The sequence below is a fragment of the Hemicordylus capensis genome, chromosome 2 (genome assembly GCF_027244095.1).
Source record: "Hemicordylus capensis ecotype Gifberg chromosome 2, rHemCap1.1.pri, whole genome shotgun sequence".
In the NCBI taxonomy this organism is placed as follows: domain Eukaryota; kingdom Metazoa; phylum Chordata; class Lepidosauria; order Squamata; family Cordylidae; genus Hemicordylus; species Hemicordylus capensis.
Window position 1 is genome coordinate 353223869 of NC_069658.1, and position 27728 is coordinate 353251596.

The window sequence follows — 27728 nt, forward strand, 5'->3', positions numbered from 1 at the left end:
GGGAAGTGTGGTCCAGGCCCACAGAAATCTCACAATGTACTGCGCAAGTGCACAGTGCATTGTGGCAACCCCACACCAGTGGCAGTGCCAGCTGAGGGTACTTAGCCTAAGTTAAAAGAACACTCATACTCTTAACCTCAGCTAACCTGCGGGCTCCATAGGTGCGTTTGCCACTGCAGTGTTGGTGGATCTACTCATCTCCCACCGGTTCTCATGGGCAGCCAGGCCTGGTCTTAGATACCACAGAATGACATTGCTTTAGTGGCCAAAGCAGGACACTTCATCACTGACAGAAAGTCATCCGTCCACAGCTTCACATCAACCTGTAGATGGAATTTGATTTTGCTATTGTCAACTTTTATGAAAACTTTACCCTAGACTTAAAATAGCTTTGCCTTTGGAATGCTCTGTGTGTACAGGTGGCCCTTGTTATCCATGGTCTTGCAGATTGCAGTTTTGTGTATCTGCAGCTGGGTCTAAGAGACCCAGTTTCTTATTCACAGTTTTAGAAATAGGCAAAAATCACCTATCTGTGGTTCCTGGGTGACCAGAAATAATTTCAGATGTCATTTCCAGCCACCATTTTGTGGTTCTTTCCCCCTTCCTCCTCACCCCTCAAATATATCTGACATTTGACAAAAAAATAACAAACATTTGGAAGATTTGTGGGTTTTGGGTGGCCTTGCTGAAGAGCAAGGTGAAGTAAAGGTAAAGTGTGCCATCAAGTCGATTTAGATTCCTGGAACCCACAGAGCCCTGTGGTTTTCTTTGGTAGAATACAGAAGGGATTTACCATTGCCTCCTCCCACACAGTATGAGCTGATGCCTTTCAGCATCTTCCTATATCACTGCTGCCCGATATAGTACCAGTGGGGATTCGAACCGGCAACCTTCTGCTTGTTAATCAAGCATTTCCCCGCTGCACCACTTAAGATGATTGTACTTTATTCCCTTATTTCAGCTTTTTCAGCCATTTAAGCTTAAGGAACCTAACCCTTGGATTTCCGCAGTTTCATATTCATGCCTATAGGTGAGAACGGAACCTCCGAAAATAATGAGGGTCACCTGTGTTTGTTAATGTATATACATACGTACACATATTTATATATATATATAAATGATTTTTTAAACTATAATAATCATTGCTTGAGTAAACCTAAGAAACAAATCACATTTAAAACGAATCTAGCAATATTGTTCCAACAATGGTGACAGATAAGCAGCACCGCTACTGTAGTCACCTTTTAAATGATTCATGTAGCACTGCTCTAAAGCATGGGAGTGTAAAGCCCAAGCAGAATGATGCATCCAAAAGACGTCATCTTAAACAACTGCATAATGTGCAGTTCATGTGATAAATGGTTTTGTAATTTAAAAATGTATGATTTTATAGACATTCTTATAATTACAATTTAATTTTTAAAAACATGCTTCAGTGAGGCTTCTTCCCTTGCCTGAACAGCAGCAAATATACTCTGTTTAGTTGAAATGGAGAGAAAATAGTCTCACAACTGCATTTTAGAAACTGCTGCATTGTGCATAAAGCTCAACCATTAAAGACTTTGGCACAAATGCCTTGTTTTGCAACTACTGTAAACACAAGCTCAATAATGGGGGAAAATTCTACTTCCTTCCAGTTTTCCCTTTAAATGAAGATGACATCACCCTTTCCTTTTCCCTACGAATCAGGCTGCAGCTATTGCAACTCTCTGAGGAATGTATCCAAGATCCTACATGCAATCCCTGCCAGCCTAACAGCTACATACAGTGGGGAAAGACTGACCTAATTCTAAGCTGGCACCCTTCTTTAAAATGAAGTTACTTTATGCTTCTTTATGTTTCTTAATAAATTATTTGCTGCAAATTTCAAGTGGTCAAGATTCTTCTAAAATGGAGGGGAAAATATTAAGCTGTGATCACAACCAAAGCATGTTTGTAAGGCTAACACAAAGAGGGCATCGACTATTAAAGTAAACTGTATATTTTCTCTTTCGTTTTAAATAGCAAAAATCAACTGTTTGGCTTCTATCAAATAAGTTGGAGAATTGGGAAAACAGGATTGTGAGAGTTAAAAGTACGAGGAAGCATACAGTCTTTTCAAAATTTTAATACTATTTTGCAGTTTTGATTCTCTACATTTGTTCAGTAAGACTAGAGGTTTGTCCTGTGTGTTAAAAGGTATCTGTATCAATAATTATGCAAACACACTGGCAAGATATAAATAATTGGCATTATTGAAGATGACCATTTGACTGAATGCCTTAGCATTCACTAAAAAGCAAGTGCTCGGAGAACTGCCAATACAGCAGCAGGCAAGTTATTTCTGCTATTGTGCAAGTGGCCACATGGCTTCAGTAAAACCTCTGTACTCAAGGTGGTGTTCAAGAAGGCATTGAACATTTGAAAATACCTGGTGCTTGGCAAGCAATATGCCATTTTACAGAGCACTGTAAAAATTCTTTATAGCTTGGCAAGAAAAACCTTCCAATGTTTTAGTGCTAAAGGAGAGAGTATCAAGAGGTTAATGCAATGTAAACAAGTGCTTGAAATGTATACCAAAACAGCAAGGACCAATGATGAAAATTAATCTTGGCAGATGCAGTAGAATCTCTGAGCAACTTCATGCTACACTAGCAAGCCACGTGCGCATGTCAGTACTACCAATATATTGTCCAATTATTGTTCTTTTTTTTTGTATTTTCAGAAGTTAGATTAATTATACTTTCTAGTCTAAAAACCTAATTTCTATTCGTGAATCTTTGCGCAACTGAAGATACAAAGATATTTTGAAACCTCTATGAACTGCCCTAATTTCCTCTTTCATGGTAACATGATGCTCTGATGTATTTACATTATGCATATGTATATTAAACATAATGTATCAGTTTTCACTGCAACTAAAAGCTTACTACTCTGCTGTAATAAAATCATACAGAAAGGAACAGTAAGATTCAACAGTATAAAATGTAAGCTGTCTAAGGGAGGAAAGGCTAGGAGAGGGAAAGAGAAAGAGGGAAGAAGGAGAGGAGATAGGATGGAGATGGGAGGGGGAGCAGCGTAAGAGAGAGGCTGTCACACCAGAACGAAAATGATGTAAGCTTCTAAAATTAGAATCAGCGATACAGAGGGAACAATAAAAGGCACCACAGGTTCAATTTCCCTATAGGCTTTCTAGCTACTTTTCTTCTCCCAGATAATGTGCTATACATGAAAAGGTCATCTCCCATTTAGAGCACCTGACATTTATATTTTTATAAAACTAATTTGAAATTTACATGAATTGCTTCCTTCATTGCAGATTCATATTTGTTATATACACTAACTGTACCCATGTGCAGTATGATCAACATTTTAAAGAGTCATCCCTATGTAACGCTAAGACAAAACACAGATTTGTACTGTGATTTTCGCTGAAAACTGCAGTCAATAGTTTAACTCATGCTAAATTAAAATATTCAATCTCCACTTGGAAAGGCTGACTTAGGAGAATGGAATGGGGAAGGGTAATATGTATAGCAGTGTGTTTTTACTCAGGGTGCTGAGGGAGGGGGCTGGGAGGAGAAATACATCCTCCCCCCACCCCCCCGCAATCCAATTTCTTTGTAGACAAGCTTATATAGCTTTCACAAAACCAATGTCAGTTGGTAGCATCCAGACCAGTTCCACGTGCAAGAATACCACTCCACGAGTACAGGGGAGGAGGAACAATTTTCTTCAATCCTGCTTTATTTATATTTGTTTATTTTATTTATTGTTAAATTTATAGACTGCCTTTCATTAAAAACAATCCCAAGGCAGTTTACAAAAGTTTAAAAACGTATAATAAAAATGACAGTTAAATGTATTAAGCTAAAAATATGACAACAAATCTGATTTAAAATATATAAAATACAAACATAAAAACTGTACACAGATAAAAATGCACAGAAGCAGCAATAAAACAATCATGTAAAGGCCCTGGATAAAAAGCCAAGATAAAAAGCTTTCTTCCAGTTTCCCCAGAAATATGTTTCAGAACTGGGGGATCTTCTGGGAGATATTTGCAGGGGACGCAGGAGAGCTACAGAGTGAAAAGATGAGATAAGTGAAAATAACTTCTGCCCCCATGCATGAGAACCTTTTTCTTGCACAAGAAGAACTAGTCTGGATGCTGCCCAATATCTCAGACTTTTTGTTTTGTCAATGGAACACAATTCAAGCACAGGTAACCATTATCCTGCCTCAGTGTAGTGCCTTCACCATGCTGCTGTAATAGGTATAGCATAACACATCATGTGGTATCTTGCATTTGGCATGGAGGGTCTGTACTTCTGTCTACCCATTTCTGAACCCATCCCGCGTGCATCTGATGCGAAAGGATGACATGATCCAATATGCCACACATTACACTGATGGCAGGGAGGAGATATTATGCATATGCTGTTTGAAAGGTTCTTGCTTTTCATAGTGCAGCATAGACCTGCTCCAAGAATGCTTTTAGGTACACCTTTATGAAATCATAGCAACTACACTGAGTTCAATACACATACAGAGAAGGCCACGTAAACAGTTCTCTTCAGAAGAGGTCATCTCAATTGTTTCTATTAATAGTCAAATTGTCTCAAATCACATGGCAAACGCAATCCCACAGGTGCTACTGCTACAGATGTCACTCATTGTTGGTGCACGGATTGTACACACGGTGCTTTGTGTGTACACTAAGATATCTACCCCCAAGCATCTGGATCAGGATTACTTGTTCATCCTGACCCAGCTACTAAGACATGCATACAGGAACTTCATATGGAGAGCACCTTAATGCCAGGGGCTTCCTGATTATGAGTGAATACACATTTTTAAAAGTAACAAAATTAATAGAAAAGCTTTAGTCACATGAAAATCCACATGCATGTGATCAATAAAGTTAAAGTCAATGTGCAAGTCCTTAATCACATGATCTGTGTACAACCAAAGGATTTCTGAAAGCCTGAAAACAAGTCCTACCTTTTCAGATCCCTCTAATCCCATCATTGTGATTAACTGTTAGCTTGAAAATAAAATATGTACATATTTCCTCCATCCTTCAGCTCAGTTCAGACTTAAAACTGAGATCAGATTTGGGGACTGAAAAGAGACAAGAAGTTTGGTGCACATCTTCCCCTGCCAACCCCAAAGAGTGACACACATCCAGGTTAATGTTGCACACACTATCAGTTGCAGGACCATTATGGATATATCTTCTGGAAGCAAAGGATGCTGCAGAGGAAGGGGGTGGAGCTAGCAAAAAAATCTCCCCTTACCAGTGCACATTTAGAATTTTGTTTTTTGGACATCTGCCAGTAATTTTGGTGTCATACATGCAAACCTCACGTATATCATGCAAAGTTGTGATGAGTAGTGCCACAGTAAACAGTTCCGCGTCTCTCAAGAAAGTGAGTCAATTCGCACTTCTGTGCTTATTCCTAACGCATCCTACCCCAAGAGAATAAACCTGGCAATGCTGAGCCAGGGTACAAGAAACAGAAAGAATGGAGAGTCAGTGGTTAAACATGCACTGAAATTGTGAAAACTCTGTGTGTGTGTGTGTGTGTGTGTGTGTGTGTGTGTGTGTGTGCGCGCGCGCACACACACACACGCATGCGCAGGGGTGGGTGGGTTCGAGAATCCACCTATATGCAAAATCATGCCATTTTGTTCTGTATTCAACCCAGAACAACTCTGTCAGAGAAGCACATTTACTGCCCAGTCCTGCTTTCAAAGTTTTGGAAAGCCTAAACTATCCTGGAGAGTTTGGGATTCTGGACCATCTTCAATTTACTAGTAGGGCAATAAACTGAGGTGAGAGGAAGGAACCTTGAATTGTAGTTGTTATGGAAGAGACAGTCCTGGAATCTCCATCTGGAATATTACTACTTTGGCAACAACTGAGACTTGCCCCTCCACCTCTCTTCCCTGTTGGATCAAACTCGTCAGTGCTCCTTCCCCTGCTAACTGAGCAAAGAGGCATGTTTTTACAGTGGTGATTTTTGAGCAAGGGGAGAGCAACTAGCCCTCTCCAACCTCAGCACAGCATCCCCCCAGTCGGTGTTGTTGGTTTCTACTGTATGCTTCTTTTTAGACTGTGAGCCCTTTGCGGGCAGGGATTGATCTTTATTTATTTATTCTTATTTCTATGTGTCAATCACGCCTTGGGAACTTTTGTTGAAAAGCTGTATATAAGTAGTAGTAGTAGTTCTACTAGACCTCCACCCTCAGAAGATTTATAATGTGTATTATAAATCATATAAGACATGCATATTATTTTATGCATGTATTTTTAAATCTTTTTAGTTAGATGTTTTTATTTTTTAGCTCAATATTTTAATTGTGTGATTTTTATAGTCTTGTTCTAATTTTTCTATGTGAGCCACCTTGCGACTGTTTTAATGAAAGACGGTATACAAATTTAACAAAAACAAACAAACAAGGATGTAGTTTAGTCCCTTTTCTGATACATCACTTAGTATTCTTGAGTCAAAAGCCATTTAATAGCTGGCCCTTGTCATTAACACATCTGATATGATCACTGTCAAACGGCACCTGACTTCCTGGATTTTGTGCAGTACGTTTCTTCAGCCCAGCACCCATCTCCCAGCATCTGTGCAGAGACGTCAAGAGCCAGTTCACACCACAGACAACTCCTCTTAGTCTGCAATCTTGAACTCGTATACTAGTAAGTCCCACTGAACACAGTGAGATTTACTTCTGAGTAAATACGTGCAGGATTGAGCTGTTAATCAGGGAACATATACAAAATCATCCCTCTCCCTACCCCCTTTCCTATAAAATCCTCTAGAAGAAATCTAGCCCAGATTTGAGTTTTCCTATGCAGTTACATCATGGCTTAATGCAAATCTATGAACACATCCAATGCAAATTATTTGTACAGTACATATTTATCAGAATTTGTGAGAGCTAGAAAATGACATTTGTTTTAAAGTGAAGGCTTCCGAGTCTGTTGGGTGTACTGCATATTACATATGGCCATAAAATAAAAGTAATGTCTCTTCCTATACTTTTTAGTCCTCCTCCCAATGACAAGAGCTAAAAGCATTAGTTCTCCCAATGCATACATTTGGAGTTTTGAGCAACCCCAAACATACCCCCACTATTTTCAGTAAAATGATGCTACCAATGGCAGAATACTTAAAAGTGGTGTGTAACTCTTGCCTTTTGTTCTAAGCCATTTGGAAGGTTCAGCTATCAGAGAGAGTTCTCTTGTCATGTTAACCAAGAGAGGCATGCTTTATCTGCCATGGCTTAGATCCAAAAACTCATCTAGTGTTCTGTGAATGCATTCAGAGTTTCCCCTTTCCTTTTTCAGCAGCAATAGTCCCTTGTGCCTTCCTGAAAAGCCATCCCTAAGGGCACGAGGACTTTATAGGATGGCTGCAATGTGGTGCAGGGGACTGTAGCCAGAGAAGAAATCTGCAACCTAGACACTTTCTGAAATGGAAGTGCCTTCCATTCATACTGGAGGCACTTTGAATCAAGCTCATGTGAATAAGGTTGTACTAAGCAATTTAAGACAATTGACAGCACAGCTCGTAATATCAATATATTCAAAATATGCAACAACATGGCTACAAGCATTCAAGAATATGTGAAGTCATTTAGGAAAGATATTTAAAAATTAAAATAAGTCACAAATCCTTTCTGTGTTAAGAATGAACACAAACCCAAGGATCCTGGCTACATTCCAGATTGGATACATACTTTGGCCTGAGTCAAATAAATCTTCTGTTTCAATTAGCTTTATAGTATTCTACTCTTGTTATGCAGTCCTGGTATGCTTGCTGTTAAGCAGCTGAGTGATTTGCAAGTATTGATCACATTCTAGGAATGAGCAATCACAGAGTGGTCCTTCCATCACCCTTTCCCCATGAGCAAAGTAAGCAAACGTAGAGACTACATAACCAAAGTAACCACAAAGAAGCCAAACATAGATAAACAGAGCCTCTATAATGTTTAAGGCTTGGGTAGTATCCATTTATATTTAAACAATCAGAACATACCATTCCTATAACATTCTATTACAGTATTTTCAGAACTTGCAATAACCAAACACATTATTTTTCTGAATTAAAACTAAGGACATTTCTTATCTTGCAATTATGCCCAGACACAGCTTATGATCTCTTTGGAGGCCAGGTAGTTCTGGCATTTCTCTGCATCAGCCATTAATAGGTCGGGTACTCTTGATCAAGAGTGACAGCAGTATTATCCACCCTCAAAGCGAAAGGAGGCATGACCAAAGCCTTACAGGAGCTTTTAGTTATTTTATTTCATAAAGCAAAGGACTGGTTTTCTCTCCAGTCCCACTGGCATGTCCCAGCACATAATGTTGGAATGACATTCTATTATATGTGCTGAAAATTCCATAAATTGTTCTTTACAAGAACACACATTCTTTGGCTTGCCTAACAACCTGAAAGATACAAGCAGGGTAACTAAGACATCCCCAGAAGAATTTCAGTGCATTACATTTTGGAATATTCCAAAGTGTAACACAAAGGAACAGTCACTGCAGCGGAGCTTGCTTTCTGATAGGGAGGTCTTTGATTATTATGATACTTCAGGCATGTAGAGAGTTTCTTAATGAGACAATGGATTAAAGATATGTGAGCAATGCAGTTAGAACAGATAATGTCACATGGGTCTGCAGCAGTAAAAAGAGAAAGGGTGCAAGGGTACTTTGTGACATAAGCCCTTAGGTTGCCACTAGCTACTTCATCAAAAATAATTTAGTGATCCTTGTTTCCTTTAGAAATAAAAACTAGTACAAGAAATGGGAACAGAATTCCTTGTGTCAACTTGCCAGCAAGCTTAGTCTTCTTCATGCTGTTCTTCTGGATGCCATTTTAAGCCTGTTATGCTCTCTTTGAATCAGCAATCTGGCATTGAGCCAAAGTACCAGCTTCCTGTAACAGTTGACAACATCACTTAACAGCACTCTATGACAGATATGACTATCAGTCCTCCACACATCCTTCTAAGCCAGCCTGCAAGCTCTACAACAGTTCTGGTAAGCAAAAGTTCAAGGATTCTCAAAGAAAAAGAGGAGACAATCTCATAACCTTGCTAACTGGCCTTGCTAACCCTTGCTAACTGGGCAAAGAGGCACCTTTTACCGTGGTGATTCTCTTTATTTAGCAGGGGGAGAGTAGCTGGCCCTATCCACCCCCAGCACAGTACTTCCAGTGACTGTAGCTGGGGTCTATCTTATGCTTCTTTTTAGAATGTGAGCCCTTTGGGAACAGGGTTCCATCTTATTTGTTTGTTATTTCTCTGTGTATACCGCCCTGAGCCATTTTTGGAAGGGCAGTATAGAAATCAAATTCGAATTAACAACAGAATTTTTCTGCTTTCCAATATAAATGCATTTTGTAACCTTCCACACGTCACAAACATATTCTGCCCTATAAACACTAAGGTAGCAAATGAAGCAGTAAGTTAGGGTTTTAGAGATGGAATATAGATGTAACTTGCTAATTCTAGACTATTCAGGAAATTTATTCACCGCAGCCATGGTTTCCTTCTGCTAACAAGGTTAAAAATCATCTGATTGCAAAACAAAAGACAAATAAAGAAACTAAACAACTGCAACACACATTCACTTAGTTTCTTTACCAAAAGGCAAAAAACAACAACAAAAAAAAACCACCCCCAAACCTGAAGATTTACTTCTGAATAGCCAGTATCCACTATAGTCCCTTCTAATTATATGTTGAGCCCAGGTGATAAGATGGATGAAAGGGCCTTTGGAGAATGAATAAAGATACATTCAAAGAAGAACTAGAGACAGAGAAGCTCTATTGCTTTATACAAGTTTTCATCTCACAGATCTTTAGATAGATGCCTACTCTTCACAGTCAAGAGCCCGTAAGTTAAGAAAAATTGAAACAATCTGCCCAACATGCCTGAAATTTTTTTTAGACAGCAGTTACTGAGTTTCTACAAAAAGCTCAATTTTGGATATTTAAAAAATCTCCTATTGGAAGCTATAAAACGTAGCATGAATAAACTTTTTTATAAGTGTCCTTGTATGACCCTGGCAATAATAAGAAATAAATATCAATTTAACAGGGGATAAATGGATTGTAAAGAGGACACTAAAAAATACATTTAAATATTATTATAAGGTTAATAGCCAACATCTTAACATGTAAGGAGGCTCAGGGAACATAGGAAACTGCCTTATACTGAGTCAGACCATTGGTCTATCTAGCTCAGTATTGTCTTCACAGACTGGCAGCAGCATCTCCAAGGTTGCAGGCAGGAATCTCTCTCAGCCCTATCCTGGAGATGCCAGGGAGGGATCTTGAAACCTTCTGCTCTTCCCAAAGTGGCTTCATCCCCTGAGGGGAATCTTTTGCAGTGCTCACACATCATATGCAACCAGGGCAGACCCTGCTTAGCTATGGGGACAAGTCATGCTTGCTACCATTCTCCTCTCCGAGAGCTGGTCCAGGGAGGGGGCCACACCTGGAGTCCACACACTACTTCCATATTCCCTCTGCCCACACCCTGCTGTATCACAGGCCTGACAGTTCTGAGCACTGCCAAACCTCTGGAAGTGCTTTGGCAGGATTAGTGTCAGCAACATTTCCTATCTTGCAGAGCACTTCTGGAGCACAAGCAGCAGGTGGAAGTGTTAGCCTGTGGCACAACAGTATACAGGCAGGAGGAAGACGGGAGCTGCACATGAGCTCCCGACACATCATTGCAGAGCCTCCTTACATGAGTGTTAGTTTGTATTAATATATTATTATACCAGTCCATGTTCTGGGACAGGAAGAACTACTGCTCCAAATCATACTTCAGGATAATAATGACCTCTATTGGAGTTTTCAGCACAACATTTTACAATAAATTTAACACGGAAACTCACACAGGATATCTCCTTACCATGGAAAATATTGTACATTTTCCAAGGGCAGATCCATTTTAATCAGTTTAAAGTTAAATGTCTGTAGTAAGAATAATTCCCAAACAGAAATATGTTGGTTGTTTATAATCACAGAGATTTGCAAAAGAGGATTATTCTTTTAGGTAGAAAGAAACTCACTCCCCCCTGAGTTGTAAACACCTATGAAGCTAAGTGGATTGTGCAGAAGACCCATACCTCAACAAAGACAGTCTCAGGGCAGCCCATCACCACAAAACAAGGAGTCTCTGCCCTATGCTTTTGTTACATCAATTAAAAGGGCAATAATGAGCACCAGTATGATGCACCAGTGGCTAGAAGGCTGTACTTGAGTGTGGGAAACCCAAGCACAAATTCCTACTCAGTCGTGAAACTCACTAGATAACTTGAAAAAGTCATTGTCAGACTCTCTCAGCAGGACCTCTCTCAGAGGGTTGCTATGTGGAGCTAAACAAAAATGAAACCATATAAGCTACCCTGTGTTCCTGGAAAGATGGACATGATTCAAAAGTAATTAACAGTAACAGGAGAGTTTGTGGTATAGTGATTAGAGTGTTGGACTAGGACCAGGGAGACTAAGTTCAAATCCCCATTCAGCCATGAAACTCACTGGATGACTCCAAGGCAGTCATGTATCTCTCAGCCCAACCTACCTTACAGAGTTGTTATGAGGATAAACATAACCACGTATAGCACCCTGGGCTCCTTGGAGGAAGAGTGGGATATAAATATAAAAATAAAAAGCTACACAATGAAGATCTGATACAGCTATTCTCCATACACTGGAGGAACATAGGTAGGAACATAGGAAGCTGCTGTTTACAAAGTCGGACCATTGGTCCATCTAGCAGAGTATTGCCTACACAGATTGGCAGCAGCTTCTCCAAGATTGCAGGCAGGAGTCTCTCTCAGCCCTATCTTGGAGATGCCATGGAGGGAACTTGGAATCTTCTGCATACACGCATTCAGGTGCTCTTCCCAGAGCAGACCCATCCCCTAAGGGGAATATCTTCCTGTGCTCATGAATGTAGTCTACCATTCATATGCAACCAGAGTGGGCCCTGCTTAGCAAAGGGGTAAACTCATGCTTGCTACCATAAGACCAGCTCTCATGACCTCTAATCAGTAAAAGAGGATTACATGAAATTAATTACTGAAGAACAAAAACATTCTCATTTAAGTGTCGTATGATCCTCTTAGATCTTGTCTTCCTCCTTCTGGTTTTAAGTCTGACATAAAGAAGTTTACTAAAAATAATCTCATTGAAATTAAAACTTAATTTCAATGGGACTGCCTATAATGACCTTTTAAGTTCAGTGGGACTATTTGAATATTTTTCTCATCAGGTAGGTCACTGTTGTATCAGAGTAAAACTCCAAAATTAAAAAGATAGCAACTATATTTACATAATAATATGTTAATATATAGTTCCTGTTTTTTCTACTGATCCTAGATATTAGTTTCGTTTAGCTGGTGTAGTTCATTATGAAAAGGTACATAGTGTATTCTTTATTTCAAGAATTTATGTTTCAAACAGGATATTATCCCTGAACTGTCAAAACAAGCAGTAAAATCTATTTAGAACCATAATTTATTAAGTTATAGTGTGAACTAATTATTTTAAATAATCAAAATCAGTAACATCAAACAACTGTCTCAACATGCATTAAGAGACTTCTTGGCCCTCTATATTTAATCACAATTTCATGTACAACTGTAACAAACATGAGGCTCTGGCTAAGGTGGGCTACAATATATACACAATGCTTGTCAGAAATACTGACTTAACCCATTTAGTGATGGCAAGAAAAGCAAAGGATTTTCTCTAATGGATAATTATGTTAACAATGAATTTCTATAAATATGCTGGAGACCTATGTGAAAAAACTGTGGAACAGCAGGTTGACTAAAGGTATAGACATTTCCCAAGGTGTCTGATTCTCCTATTGCTTCTCTGAGACAAGTCCCCTTCAAACTACACACTAATTAAGACAGAGAAAACAGAAGGGATGTGACTAGGGTGCACTTAGATTTATGCTAATTCCAACAGACAAAGGCATATAACAAAAGTACAATAATGTGTCAAGATGGCAACAGCAGCCAAGGCAGCCTTTTCTGTCATCACAGTATACAAACCCTAGCAGAGAACATATTCCAAGTGGAAGTATGAGTGTGACTACCTATGAAGTGGACCTATAGGTATTCTAGCGGGTGAAAACCAGATGGGAATACTTGAGTCTACTGTTGGCTGAGGACAGCAGTATTTTTTCAGAGATAATACAGGTTTCCAAATGGAGTCTTGCTTAATATGAGAGGCAAAGCAATCTGTACCCACATTCTCCGGTGTGTCACGCATTCTGGGGAGGAGAGCTGCTCTTGCAGTAGTGAGAATGCGTTTTCCTCTTTGCTAAGCAGGATCTGCCCTAGCTTGCATTTGTGAGTAGTTTGCTACAAGATATACCCCTTAGGGGATGGTCTCATAGCACAGTGGTAGAGCATCTGCTTGCATGTGGAAGGTCCCAGGTTCACTTCCTGGTGTCTCCAAGCAGGGCTGGGAGAGACTTCTACCTGAAATGTTACAGAATTTCTGTCAGTCGGTGTAGGTAATACTGAGCTAGATGGACCAATGGTTCAATTCCAATGCAGCTTCCTACGTACACACACCCTTCTAACCCAGATGTATTACCTAACATGTACGGTTCTATCTTCAGCTCTCCCTTTTGGGGGCGGGTGAGTGGAGGCTAAAGAGTGAAAGGCTCATCTTCAGGTCCGTTTGGATATCATCTCAGGTCTATCTAGATACTATTAACATACTCAACTCAGTCTGGCATCTGTCTAAATATGATGAAACATTCTATACTTAGAGATTGATAGGATATTTGCACCCTACTAATCCTATTATTAGAGCTCAGGAAATCTATTCACCGGGGACAAGTGAAAAAAATCCTGAAAAGTAATGTAATCTCAGGGAAGGAGGGCATCAGTCTGAGGAAGAGGGAAACACTCTCTTAGCAGGGACCCCTTTTCTTGGGTGATGTGCCCATATCCTCTCGCACAGAAAATACTCCTCCAGGAGGTGGGGGCCTCCTAGTAGTGGCTGATTTGATCATCAGGGGCATAGAGAAATTGCGGGTGGAATAGCACTGTATATTAAAGGAGGAATAGAATCCAATAGACTAGAAAACCTAGGAGGACCAGAGCCCTCGACAGAATCATTACAGGTGACAATATGAGGACTGAAAGGAAATGTGTTATTAGGGACATGCTATTGATCTCCAGATCAAAATGCTGAGGGTGACTCAGAGAAGCAAATAAGAGAGGCGTCAAATAGAGTACGAGCAGTAATAATGGGCAACTTCAATTACCCACACATCAACTGGGTAAATTCACATTCAGGTAGTGAAAGCAAAACCAGATTTCTAGACATGCTAAATTATTGCCTTAGAACAGTTAGTTGTGGAACCAGCCAAAGAGATGGAGACCTTGGACTTAATCCTGAGTTGTGCCCAGGACCTGGTGCGAGATGTCAGAGTTGCACAGCCATTGGGGAACAGCGACCATAGCAGGGGTGTAACTACCATTAGGCAAGGGGAAGCAGTCATCTTGGGGCCCCACTGCCTCGAGGGGCCCCCCAGAGGCACATCACATGACTCCCCACCCGCCTGTGTTGCACCCCCTATGAATTATGTTGAGTTTCTTGGAGATCGGCAGTAGCAGAGAGTAAAAAAAAAAACTAGATTCAATGTGAACTAGATATTCACTGTATTCATAATGGGAATGTGAGTGTGAGTGCACTATATATTGGGAAGTGTGTTTGAGTTTGTATATCAGCGAGGGGTCCATTTTAAAATCTTGTCTCTGGGCCCACTCCAACCTTGCTACGCCTATGCCCCTGGACCATAGTGTGATCCAATTCAGCTTATATGCGAGTGGAGCATTGCCAAGGTAGTCCAACATAGATATGTTTGACTTCAGAAAAGGAAACTTCTCAAAAATGAGGGGACTGGTAAAAAGGAAGCTGAAAGGGAAAGTCAGGAGGGTCAAATCACTCCAGAAAGTATAAGACTTATTTAAAACCACAATACTAGAAGTTCAGTTAGAATATATACCAAGGAGGAAAGGTACCACCAAGTTCAGGAGGACGCCAGCATGGCTAACAAGTAGATTCAGGGAAGCTATAAAAGGGAAGAAGACTTCCTTCAGAAAATGGACATACTGCCTAAATGAAGAGAACAGAAAGCAACATAAACTCTGGCAAAAGCAATGTAAGGATTCAACAAGGGATGCAAAAAAAAGAGTTTGAAGAACATATAGCTAGAAATGTCAAGGGGAATAACAAAAACTTCTTTAAATATAGCAGAAGCAAAAAACCTGCCAGGGAGACTGTTGGATGATGGGGGTGTAAAATGAACTATTAAGGAGGATAAGGAGATTGCAGAGAAGCTGACTAAGTTCTTTGCATCTGCCTTCATAGTGGAGAATACTGATCAAGCTTTTCAGGCTTGGACGTTGAAGAAGTGGGCCAATTTGAGGTGATGAGGGAAGATGTTCTGAACTATCTTGAGAAACAAAAAGTTAACTAATAGCCAGGGCCAGATGGCATCCATCCATCCAAGAGCCCTCAAAGAACTCAAAAGTGAAATTGCTGATCTCCTAGCAAACATATGTAACTTGTCCTTCAATCAAGCTCTGTACCAGAGGACTGGAAAGTAGCCAATGTGACTCAGATTTTCAAAAAGGGATCGGGGGTGAGAGGGATGTGGGAAATTACAGGCTGGTCAGCTTAACTTCAGTGCCGGGTAAATTGATGGAAAGCATACTTAAGGACAAAATTGTTAAGCATATAGGAGGGAAAGGCCTTGTTGAAGGAGAACCAGCGTGGCTTCTGCAATGGAAAGTCTTGCCTCACTAACCTTTAGGAGTTCTTTGAGAGTGTCAACAGGTGCACAAAGGTGATCTGGTTGAAATGGTACACTTGGACTTCCAAAAAGCTTTTGACAAAGTTCCTAATCAAAGGCTGTTGAGTAAACTTAGCAGTCTTGTGATAAAGGGACAGATTCATGTGCAGATTGGTAACTGGTTGAATGATAGGAAACAGAGGATAAGAATAAATGGACACTTTTCACAATGAAGGGAAGTAGAAAGTGGGGTCCTCCAAGAATCGGTACTGGGACCAATGCTCTTTAACTTGTTCATAAATTATCTAGAATGTGGGGTAAGCAGCGAAATGGACAAGTTTGTAGATGACACTTTAGCGTAGTGAAATCCAAAACAGATTGTAAGGAGCTGCAAAAAGATATCTCCAAAATGAGGGAGTGGGCGACAAAATGGCAAATGAGGTTCAATGTAAGCAAGTGTAAAGTGATGCATATTGGGGCAAACCCCCCCCCCACACACACACACACTTCACTTATAAGCTGATAGGATCTGAGCTGTCGGTGACTGACCAGAAGAGAGATCTTGGGGTCATGGTGGACAGCTCGGTGAAAGTGTCGACAGTGTGCAGCAACAGTAAAAAAGGCAAAGGAAGGGGACTGAAAATAAGAATGCTAGTAGGATATCGCCTTTATACAAATCCATGGTGTGGCCATCTTTGGAGTACTGTGTACAGTTCTGGTCATTTAAGAAGGATATTGTAGAATTGGCAAAGGTGCAGAAGTAGGCAACCAAGATGATTAGGGGCCTGGAGTAACTTCCTTATTAGGCAAGGCTACAGTATCTGAGGCTCTTTACTTTGGAAAAGAAGTGACTACAGGGAGGCATGGTAGAGGTGTATAAAAGTATGCATGGAGTAGACGGAGTAGACAGAGAGAAATTTTTCTTCCTCTCTCACTACACTAGAACCAGGGGCCATCCCATGAAACTGAAGTTCGGGAAATTTAGGACCAACAAAAGAAAGTACTTTTTCACACAGTGCATAATTAATCTATGGAATTATCTGCCACTGGATGTGGTGGTGGCCACTAGCTTGTATGGCTTTAAAAGGAGCTTGGACAAATTCATGGAGGACAGGTCTATCAGTGGCTACTAGTCTGATGGCTGTAGGACACCTCCAGCAGCAGAGGCACAATGCCTCTAAATACCAGCTGCAGGCGATCAACAGCAAGACAAAGGACATGCCCTCACCTATTGTTTGTGGGCTTTCCAGAAGCATCTGGTTGGCCACAGTGTTTAACAGGATGCTGGACCTGATAGGCTCTCTTGCCCCCTGTCCGACATGGCTTACACTATCTGGCAGGGGGGTTGTTGTAGAAGGCCTAGTAGATATTACAAGTGATTATCTGAGGGAGGGCAGGATGCCTCCTTGCCTTAAGGAGCCAATCATTAGAGCTCTTCTGAAGAAGCCTGCATTGGATCCCTCAGAGTTAAGCAACTACAGGCCTGTCTCCAACCTTCAGTGGCTAGGCAAGGTAATTGAGAGGGTGGTGGCCTCCCAGCTCCAGGTAGTCTTGGATTATCTAGATCCATTTCAAACTGGCTTTCGGGCAGGCTTTGGGGTAGAGACTGCCTTGGCCGGCCTGAATTAGATACTGTATTGACAGACGGAGTGTGACTCTGTTGGTCCTTTTGGATCTCACAGGAGCTTTCAATACTATCAACCATAGTATCCTTCTGGACCATCTGAGGGGGCTGGGGGTTGGAGGCACTGCTTTGAAGTGGTTGCGCCCCTACCTCTCAGACAGATTCTAGGTCATGTCCCTTGGAGACTGTTGCTCTTCAAAATCTGAACTTTTATATGGTGCCCTCCAGGGCTCCATATTGTCTCCAATGCTTTTAAACATCTACATGAAATTGCTGGGAGATTACAGGAGATTTGGCACAGGGTATTAGTATGCTGATGACAGCCAAATCAATTTCTCCATGTCAACATGATCAGGATAAGGCATAATCTCCCTAAATACGTGCCTAGAGGCAGTAACGGGCTGGATAACAAACTGAGACTGAATCCAGGTAAGACAGAGGTACTTATTGTGTGGGGCCATCATGTGGGAGAATATTTTGATCTGTTGGTTCTGGATGGGGTCACACTTCCCCAGAAGGAATAGGCATGCAGTCTGGGGTTGTTTCTGGATCCAAACTTCTCCCTGGTGTACCAGGTTGAGGCAGTGACCAGAAGTGCTTTCCATAGCTTCGGTTGATATGGCAGCTGCATCCATTTGAGGTAAATGACCTCAGAACAGTGGTACATATGCTGATAACCTCCAGACTTGACTACTGCAATGCACTCTATGTGAGGCTGCCTTTGTACGTAGTCCAGAAACTGAAGTTAGTACAGAATGCAGCAGCCAGGTGCACAATAAGGAGAAGGGGAACACACAAGCCGATGGCTCTCTAAGGCTCATTCTCAGAGTTAGGAACCATGGTTTCCAATTATGTATGAACCCTGCCTGAGTGCTTGAAAACTGAATAGTTTCAGAAAACTGAATGTTGCTTCTTTGCAATGGCTCCATTTATGCTCTACACACAATTAGCTAGCTAATTTGTTGGGTACTAGCTTTACCCTATTAAAGCAACAGATGACTCTAGAAACTGCTTTCTCTAATGTGTCCTCTAATGATCTCTGATCAACCAAAATATATCATAGTGATATGCTCTGTGCATCAACTTCGGACAAAAGGACAGAAAGGGAGGCCTTTAGAATTGTTGACTGCCACTTATGGAATGTCACTTCCTTGAAAACTTACTAGAAGTTCGGGAAGGTTACCAAAGAGAAGCACCAGAATTATTATTATTATTTAACATGGAAAGCCAAAAAGCAAAGGAATAAGTCTTTAAGAATAAGTCATTTCTTGCTCCACTTGGCAATTCAATAAGTATTTATACTCTCCCCACTAAACAGATCTATAAAATTGGAATACTTTAATCTGAGACAAATGGACATGTCAGGGTAGCAGAAGAGGAGGGGGAAGAGAATTTTCACAGCTTTCCTGCTCCTGGAGAAATAAGATTATCCTATATAATAAAACCCTAAGGTACCTGCGTCCGTGTCTCTTGCAGGTGTTCTGCGCATATGTGGCGTGCACGCCGCTCCGCTGGTGAGGCCGCTCGGATCCCCAGCGGTAGGGCTTAAGAGCCCTCTGCCGCCGCTACAGCCCCCAAGAGCAGCCGCTCGGATTGGGCCGCGTCTGTGGCGCCGCCCGGAGCAGCCACTCCGGTGGTGGGGAGGCCGCTCGCCACCCTGGATCCCCTGCGGCAGCCACTACAGCCCCCAGGAGCGGCCACTCGATTATGCCGCGTCCACGGCACCGCTGAGGGAGGCCGCACCCACGGCCTTTAAGCAGGGGACCGCCCTTGATTCTCGGCGGGGGGGGGCTTAAGAGCCCGCCGCCGCCGCTACAGCCCCCAGCGCGGCCGCTCCTATTAGGCCTGGCCACGTGCTCCTGACCGGCCTAGGAGCTGCTACGGAAGTCCTCTCTCCAGCGAGTCAGAGAGAGGACTGAGCCAGTGCCGGCACGCAGCCGGCTCCCCTGTTCACAACTCTTCTAGCTCCCGTTAATGTAACGGGCTTAACAGTAACTAGTGTACAAATAACAGTTTTGAACAAGACTTGTTTTTGCTGAGTACCTTTTAGTACTCACGGTTAGTGAACATGTAACAGAGTGATACTTTGTTTTGAAAGGTATGGAAGCATGCATTTGTTACTTGTCCTAGGTCTTCTTGATGGAGAGTGCTAGAAATGTACATTTGGGTGCCATACTTATTAAATAAAACTGGCTCATTTAGATTTGCTCTCTTATTGACAGCAAAGCTTTCATTAAATAAATCTGGACACAGTTAATATATGAACAGTAAGAAGTCTCAATATCTAAACTTTCTACAAGTAGCCACAAAGTTCTGAAGGTAGACCATCAATAGATGCCTTTTGAAATACACAAGCTTCTTAGAAAGCAACAATTGCCTTTAAGATGCTGTACCTAACCAGCCACCAACAGTTTCAAGCCTTACAATTCAAGTTTGTAAATATCATTCTGAGGAAACACACACACACCAGGCAAACCGATTAGAGTATGAAAAGTACGCTCACCAAAAGGTAGCTACTAACATCCACGTTATCTGTGATGGTCTGACGTTCTCCCTTCTGGTTAATCTTCCTAAACCTCCGCCGAGATTGTCGGAGGGGCACTTCCCTTTGCAGGATGTTGTCTTCATTCTCTTTTGAGTTGTCCACCTGGAATACATGTTCAGGATCCTGGTTAAACATCCAATTTTTCCATATCAGTGAAAGTCTATGTAATCTTAAACTCATGAGGACTGGGTCAGTAATGCTTGTAGAATAAGTTCGTTAAAAAACAGTCTAGGCAAGTTTCTGAAGCTAGAGCTACACGTCTTCAATGCTGTTATTACAATGAGTTGGGAGGCCACAATTTCCTTCCCGGAAACAGCATTTTTTTAAAAAAAATTCTAAGCAAGGCCACTAAAGCAGCAATAAAAACTGTTCATTCACTCAGGCTCCAATTAAAAGTTAAAATAGGTACACAGTCACAAGGCAGAAATGACAACTTGAAAGTTACATATAAATATTTCAGAGTTAGATCAGATTATATTTTAAGAGCTGCCAAATAACAGTTGAAATAAAAACTATTTTTAAAGGGAACTGAATAATGTCTAATAGTAAGTTTTAAACGGAATTTAAGTGTAACCACCTACAACCTCCACTTCTCACCACCACATCACACATTTGCTTCATTTCTACTCAACTGTACTTCAAGAATATAATGAAAATGTAAAAAGAGGGGGCAGGGTCCCCATGTTCAAGACATCGAATTGTTGAACAGTCAAAATCTGACAATCCACACTGTTTTAAAGGAAATTTTGAACCACATCAGTTCAGGCTGCCAACTTGCTCCATTCCCTCTGTATTCCTCATGCTATAAAAAGCAAGTCCTATCTCTGCATTTCCTTTTGAAATCTCAGCAGGAAATAGAATAGACAGACACATGCATACAAACAGCAGTAGAGGAGAACACCCACAAGTAATTAAACTTATATATATAAATTTTATATATGGGCAAAAGGTTTGTTCCAAGAAAAGGAGTTAGCCAAGTTCTTTTCTTAGATGCCATTTCTAACCCCAAAGGGCTGGCTGGAATATGAGATGAATCAGAAAATAGTAAATATATAGCTAAACACAAAATTGTTGTTTCCAGCCTGAAAAACCACACCCACTATCCTGCTCTAACAACACAGGTGGTCCAATTCAGGGTTGTGTGTGTTCCTTAGCAATCAACACAGGAATCATTGTCTTAAACTATTAAGTCAGTTATAAGTGGTATGATCCAGTCAAGCTTAGGCACTTTCTAGTCTGATTGCTTTTCAATAGGAGAGTTCAACAGATAGTTAAAACAATCAATCATTCAAACCAGTCCTACTGACTTTAAAATGCTAACTCTGGCTGGGATGTACCGAAAACATTCCACAGTGGTTGCTTGAGGAACAGTCTACTTGTGGCAAAATGGAAGTGTACACACATTTATGAGAGAAGAATTTGTACCCTTTAACAACAAAAAGCTTTCTAAAATGCAAGATTATTATACAAAATTATAATCACCACTAGCCACTGAAGTAATTCATACTTGTTTTCTCCTGTGGTAGCACTACTGTTTGGTTTCTTTTTCAGTCTAACTACAAGCAGAGGTATTTAGCCATCTTCAGTTCAAAGTTCAATAATATATGTGATTACCTTTCTTCAGACTACCCTACCACCTGCAATGTTGAAATGTCATGCAAGATGCTGTCATTATAACATTGTGTAAGAAGATACTGCGATTCTGCTGAAAGAGTTTGAAGTTCAAAAGGAAGCATGTAGGAGATTACGAAATACAGATTACCACACAGACCAGATGGTTACTCTTTTTTTACTAGTGTGGTTGAAGTTAGCATTTTGTTTACTTTATATTCTGCTTTGCCTCCAAGAAGCCTAGAGCAGTGTATGTGGCTATGCTTACCCTCACAACAACCCTGTGAGGTGGGTTAGGCTGAGAGATAAGTGACTGGCCCACAGGAACCCGGTGAGTTTCATGGCTGAATGGGGTCCCCCAGTCCTAGACGAACACTCTAACCACTATACCACTCTGACTGGAAAATAGATATTTAGGATCAGTTTGTGAAGCTCTTTTGAGCATAATGTTTTACACATTGTTTGGCAAATAATGCAGTTATTCCAATTAGTTGTAACCAGAGTAAGACTCCAAAGTGTTACATGTTATATGTAATACCTAAAAATAATCCTGTAAATGAGGTACTTCATCTCCTCTGCCTGGTATGTCCTTATTTAAGGGTAAAATTAAATGCCTTATGCGAGTCCCTATAAAAATTACTGTATAATAAAACATGACCCACAACCTCTATGGCCTGTGTATCACAGGGGCAGTAACATTCAGAATAAATTCCACCATATCGACCATATAAAACTGCTGAGGGCAATACGTCAAGCGAGTCAGCGCAAATATTATATGATATTTAGGGCTTGGGGTGATCTCTCTCTGTATTTGAAATAGGAAACATAGTAGCCTATTTCACATGACTGTGTTTGAAATTAAGTAGTATTGCAACAGGTTGTAGAGCCACTTTTTATGTTAAAAGTGCCATACAACTCAAATAATACTAAAGAGAAAATGTCTGTAACTTGCATTACCTCGTCTACAGGATTATTTTGAGGTATCGCAAATAAAATGTAACACTTTGGACTTTTACTCTGGTTGCAACTAATTGGGATAACTGCATTATTTGCCAAACAATGTATAAAACTTTACGCTCAGAAGAGCTTCACAAACTGATCCTAAATATCTATTTTCCAGTCAGAGTAGTATGTGGTTAGCGTGTCGGATTAGGACCAGGAAGACCCGAGCTCAAATTTCCATTCAGCCGTGAAACTCACTGGGTGCCTGTGAACCAATGTTACTTACAAAGTGGCTAAGTTCTGTTTAATAGCAATGAATATACCATATGACAGCATCTAATGATTAATGTAGTGGAGTAATTCACTATGTCACTGTATATTTGTAAAGCTATATTGTTGCTATATTGTTGCATGGTTGTACAGTTGTTGTACAGTTTTTTCATGCTTCTGTACTGGTCAAAGACTGTAATAAAATTTATCTATCAAGATTAAATAATGAACCAGGATTAAATCCTGCCTTCAAACAATGTCTCCAAGCCTCAGGAATTACACCTCCCTTCCCTCTTTGCACATGGGAGATGGGCAAATTCTACCTCAGACTCTAGTTAAGAACATGTCATGACTGCTACTTAATCCAAAACTGAGCAATTCTGGCTTATTGTAACCAGATTTCTTTCAGATAATTGTTTATTTTGGAACTCTGGTTAGAGTAAGTCAGGATTGTTCAGTTCAAAAGCAAGCACCAATTTTGGGTTGTTCTTAATCAGAATCAGCAGTAGAATTCTTCAACTCAAGGTGACACACAACAAAAGATGATCAATTAAACATTGATCTTCATCGATTCATAGATTCTTTTTCTTGAGAGATGCATATATGTGGACACACACTCACTCACTCTCATGCCAAAAGGCTAGCACTTTATGCATGTGATGAAATGGGCTATAGTCCATAAAACATTTGTTAGTCTTTAATGTGCCATCCAAGGCTCTTTTTTGCTGCGAGTCTAAGGCTTACCAAATCTAGGTTTCCTAGATCCACCTCTAATATTGCCAAACCAAGGTTCTTTCCATTTGGTCCAAATCCTTGAAAAACTGGGATGCACCAGTATTTTAGTGAGAGAGCCCTTAAGTACCTTCATAATAAAGCACTATTATTCTGAAAATACATTGTTTTTCAGAGAATTATGGACAGAAAGTAAAACAGCATTTCATTAGAAGGAAGGTTTGTATTGTTTTTTTAAAATCCCAATATAGCATGACCGTTATAAAAGCAAAAGGTTAAGTATGTTTGTTACCAGAAAGCAAACACAATGAACAGTTAGCAGAAACTACAGTAACTACGCCCACCTGCTTCCTTTAGATATTCCCAGTACTATGGAATCGAAAATATAACCAAAGGAGCTTGAAAACCCCTATAACAAGATTCTTGGTGGGGGGGAGGATTTGTCTTGCATTCAGTACTATAATGCTTCCTAAAACACTAACAAGTGCCTCATTTGTAGCAACATTTCTGTGCTCCAAGGTAGAATGGTGGTAGTAGCCCTAGCTTGAGATGAGATGTTCTTTGTTTCATGGAACAGCAGCCAGTTGCTCAAATCCTCACGGAAATAAGTGCAGACAAAAGTGATTCTCACCTAGCACATCTAACAGGTTTTGGACTTCTGCCACAGGTAAAACATCTTCCATAATAACGTTACATTTTCTAATTGTTTTTTCTTTTAAAATACTGTTTTTGTGGGTATATATGTATACACATGCACAGTGCTCACAAGCTCACTGTTTCTACAAGGGGAAAAGTCAAGGCTACTTATACACAAGTAAGAGTGTAAGAGCACAAGCTTGGTGCTTTTCTCTGTCTTTTCACAGTTCTCTGCAGGAAACAGAGGAGAGTCTGTTCTTCCTAGTTTTTGTGCCTACCCATGAGCCAGCAAGTAAGAAGTGATAGCTTGTAGGAAAAGCCTTTGCCACTTGCTCAGGTGCCCTTTCTCTCCCCCATCCCCAGGTTATCGGCAATAGGATGTAACAGCCGCCACCACTCACTTCTGTCCCGAGGGTGAGGAGAAGCCTATAGTGGTGGTATCCTGAGTAAAAAGGTTGCTGAGGGACAGACACACCTACCTACCTACCTGGAGCCAGCCCTTCAAACAGCAATTGTGTCCTTCAAACAGCAAATGTGTCCAGGCGACTAGACATGGTTGTCACCTGGAGTACAATGTCCTAATGTATTTAAAATACTCTGTACTGTAAATATTTATATTTATGTTTCTGAATATGCACAAGACAGCTTATAATTTAAAAATCCATAAAGTCAAAGATTAAATCTAAAAACAACAGGAGGAGACAGAAGGAGAAGAGGAGAAGAGAGAAATTAATACAAATTAAAAGCCACTTTAAAAGATGGGTTTAAATCTATAGGTAAAAGCAAGGAACAGTAGATGCAAAATGAATCTCCTGAGGCACTCAGTTCCATTATATGGAACTGATAAGTTCCACTAAGTGCCTCTAAGAAGGTCCTCTCATGTGTGCCCAAGTGTCCTTCCAATGAAAGCAGGAGTGTCCCCGGAAGACTGCATGGAGATGGGCAGTGCTTCAGGTATTTGAGACACAGGTTGTTTAGGACTTTAAAAGGCATAAACACCTTGAACTGGACCCAGAAACAAACTTGGAGCCAGCAAAGCTGATGCAAGATTGGTGCACTATAGTCCAAAGGACCAGCCCCATTCAGCAGCCCAGTTGGCAAATCCTGTACTACCTTCAGATTCTAAACATTCTTCAAGGCTAGCCCCACATGGAGCGTATCACAGTCATCCTGTCTTTATATAATATCCCTGCTGATGCTAAAATTCCCCTATACAAGCCATCACTTCTTACTGCATGCTACTGGATCTTTTGAGGGAAGTGGGAAGCAGCAGAAGTGTGTAACTGCCACTGTGCTATTATTAAAAAATGTGCAGTTCTATTCTCAAGTGCTGGTCCAGGGAGAAGACAGGCACCAAGGACTATCCAATGCTGATAGGAATGAGTATGTAGCCAAGCAGCAATTACGAGTGCAGAAGTGGATTACTCAATTGCTCATTTGATTTACCCTAGTCATATACACTAAACCCATACCCACTAAACTTATCCTCCACTCACAGTCCTATTGCCAGTAGGCTGGACAAATGTGGATTATAAGTCATACCATATAAATTCAAGCAGAAATCAAGAAATGTGTTCAAATTGCCTGTAGCAGAAAATCCCAGTTAGTAAAATCCCATTCCCACCACCATAAATATGCTAGACAACATTATGGGTGTAGCTGACCAAACTCCACTATTTAAGTCAAGGGAGTCCAAGACCCATCCCATGAGGATTTCCGTTTGTGATTTTCTCACTTTAAGACCAGAAGGTATAAAGGGGAGCTACATGAGTAGTTGCCTTAATATTGTTTCCACAGCAGATTTAAGAATGACTTCAGCCCCAATTCCCTGCCTTCTGAAGGAAAATCAGGAGCAGTCTGCTCTTTGTATTCTTGAGTTTCATTACGAGAAACTCCCTAGAGGCAACAGAGAAATGTTTGGGTATGAGAGTATCACAGACCATCAGTGGAAGCCAAGGACATGCATTATCAATCAGAATTCTCAGGGTTGATTTGACTGAAATCAAATTGATTTAAAATCACTTCATAGAAAGACTCTGTTTTAATAATCTAAATCACCAATCAGGAAAATCATCATTTTCTAGTAATAACCTTAATATATATTCAGAGATAGATGTAGGTTTCATTTTTAGAAGTGAGGTACACATTGTAATAGGTACACACTTATAATGCTGTTTCATTTGGGTAACCAGGCTTTACATTTCTTTTTACACTGTTTGCATTCCACATGGGGTCTCTTTTACAACCTGCTGCCATGATTGGGGTTTCCCTTCTTTGACCACCTTCATCATTGCATGGGGGGGGGTGTCAAGGGGCGTGTGTGTGTGTGTGTGTGTGTGTGTGTGTGTGTGTGTGTGTGTGTGCTGCATATATACTACCTGAAGAATAGGACTGACCAGGTCTGTTATCTCTCCCATATACTGCTCTTAACATGTTCATAAGATTAAAATGTAAAAATCTGATTTAAACTTAAAATCCAATACTTTTTTAAATCATTGATTTTTTTTAATCAACCCTAAGAATTCTAGACTGCCACTAGAAAAACAATGTGGCTTTTAGTATACTGGTAGTAAATGACGAAGAAATAAAAGCTCAGTATAAGAAAGATATTCTTCCCACGTACACGACTGCTTTCTGAACAAAAAGCATGCTATATAGTTCCAAAAATAGAATACCACAACTTAAAGTTGCAAGTCTCCCTGATAGACAAGCAGTCAAGGAATATATAATTCAGGACACTCAGCGGAATATAGAAGAACAATGGGCAATGAAAACATGGGACAGAAGTCTAGTTTTAGTGACCTCTATAAAGGGATCCAAGTTCAAGAAAGCGACGGTTTTGAAAAAGAGAGAGAAAAGCACCTATACAATAGAGATTGTCTTCTATGTAAATGCTGACGGCTATGCAGCCACAGAAAAATAAAAGCAGCTGATACTTTCAATAACATCTTATGTGATCCAGCTTTAACCTAAACGTGCTGATAAGACACAAAGGAAGATGAAGAAAAATATGTCACAGACATATCAAAGCATCAGCACTGGAGAGTAATTCTTTAGCACACACTTTGAAGACTCAGATTTCTTAAGCCATAGTTTAGGTTTAAAAAATAAAGACATTTTCTAAATTAGTCTTTCTAGTGAAGCTTCCCTATCTTTTAATAAAAATAGGAGGTTAATATCCATGCTTTTTATCAAGTGGAAAAGGATGTATTTTATTTTTGAACTGCTAGACTTTGATAGTTTAATGTTTTTCTGCAACTCAAATTGAAAGTTCCAACCCATACTCAGTGAATATGCTTTGAATTATGTTATGTTTAAATAACATAGCTAATGTGTTCACTTCCATTTGCTTAAATCCCACCCACCACCCACACATACACCTGTCAGCAGACACAGAATAAAATTAAGTATCTTTTGTCAGGTAAAAATAAATTGCTAATTATCTGACTAAATACAGAGGAAGAAAGCTTTCAGGATATTAACAGATCATAAAAGCCAGTAGTGTGGTCACAAAAACAAATTAGT

General features: G+C 40.4%; 1 protein-coding gene across 10 annotated transcripts in view; it reads right to left on the reverse strand.

The window, feature by feature from the left end:
- The window catches only part of RAPGEF6 (Rap guanine nucleotide exchange factor 6), a 244713-nt gene that overhangs the window by 144845 nt on the left and 72140 nt on the right, over window positions 1-27728 (reverse strand). For all 10 annotated transcript variants that reach the window (XM_053300758.1, XM_053300756.1, XM_053300752.1 and 7 more), the window contains one exon: window positions 19971-20114. In XM_053300758.1, coding sequence (XP_053156733.1) covers window positions 19971-20114 — 144 coding nt within the window. The remainder of the gene's footprint in view (window positions 1-19970; window positions 20115-27728) is intronic.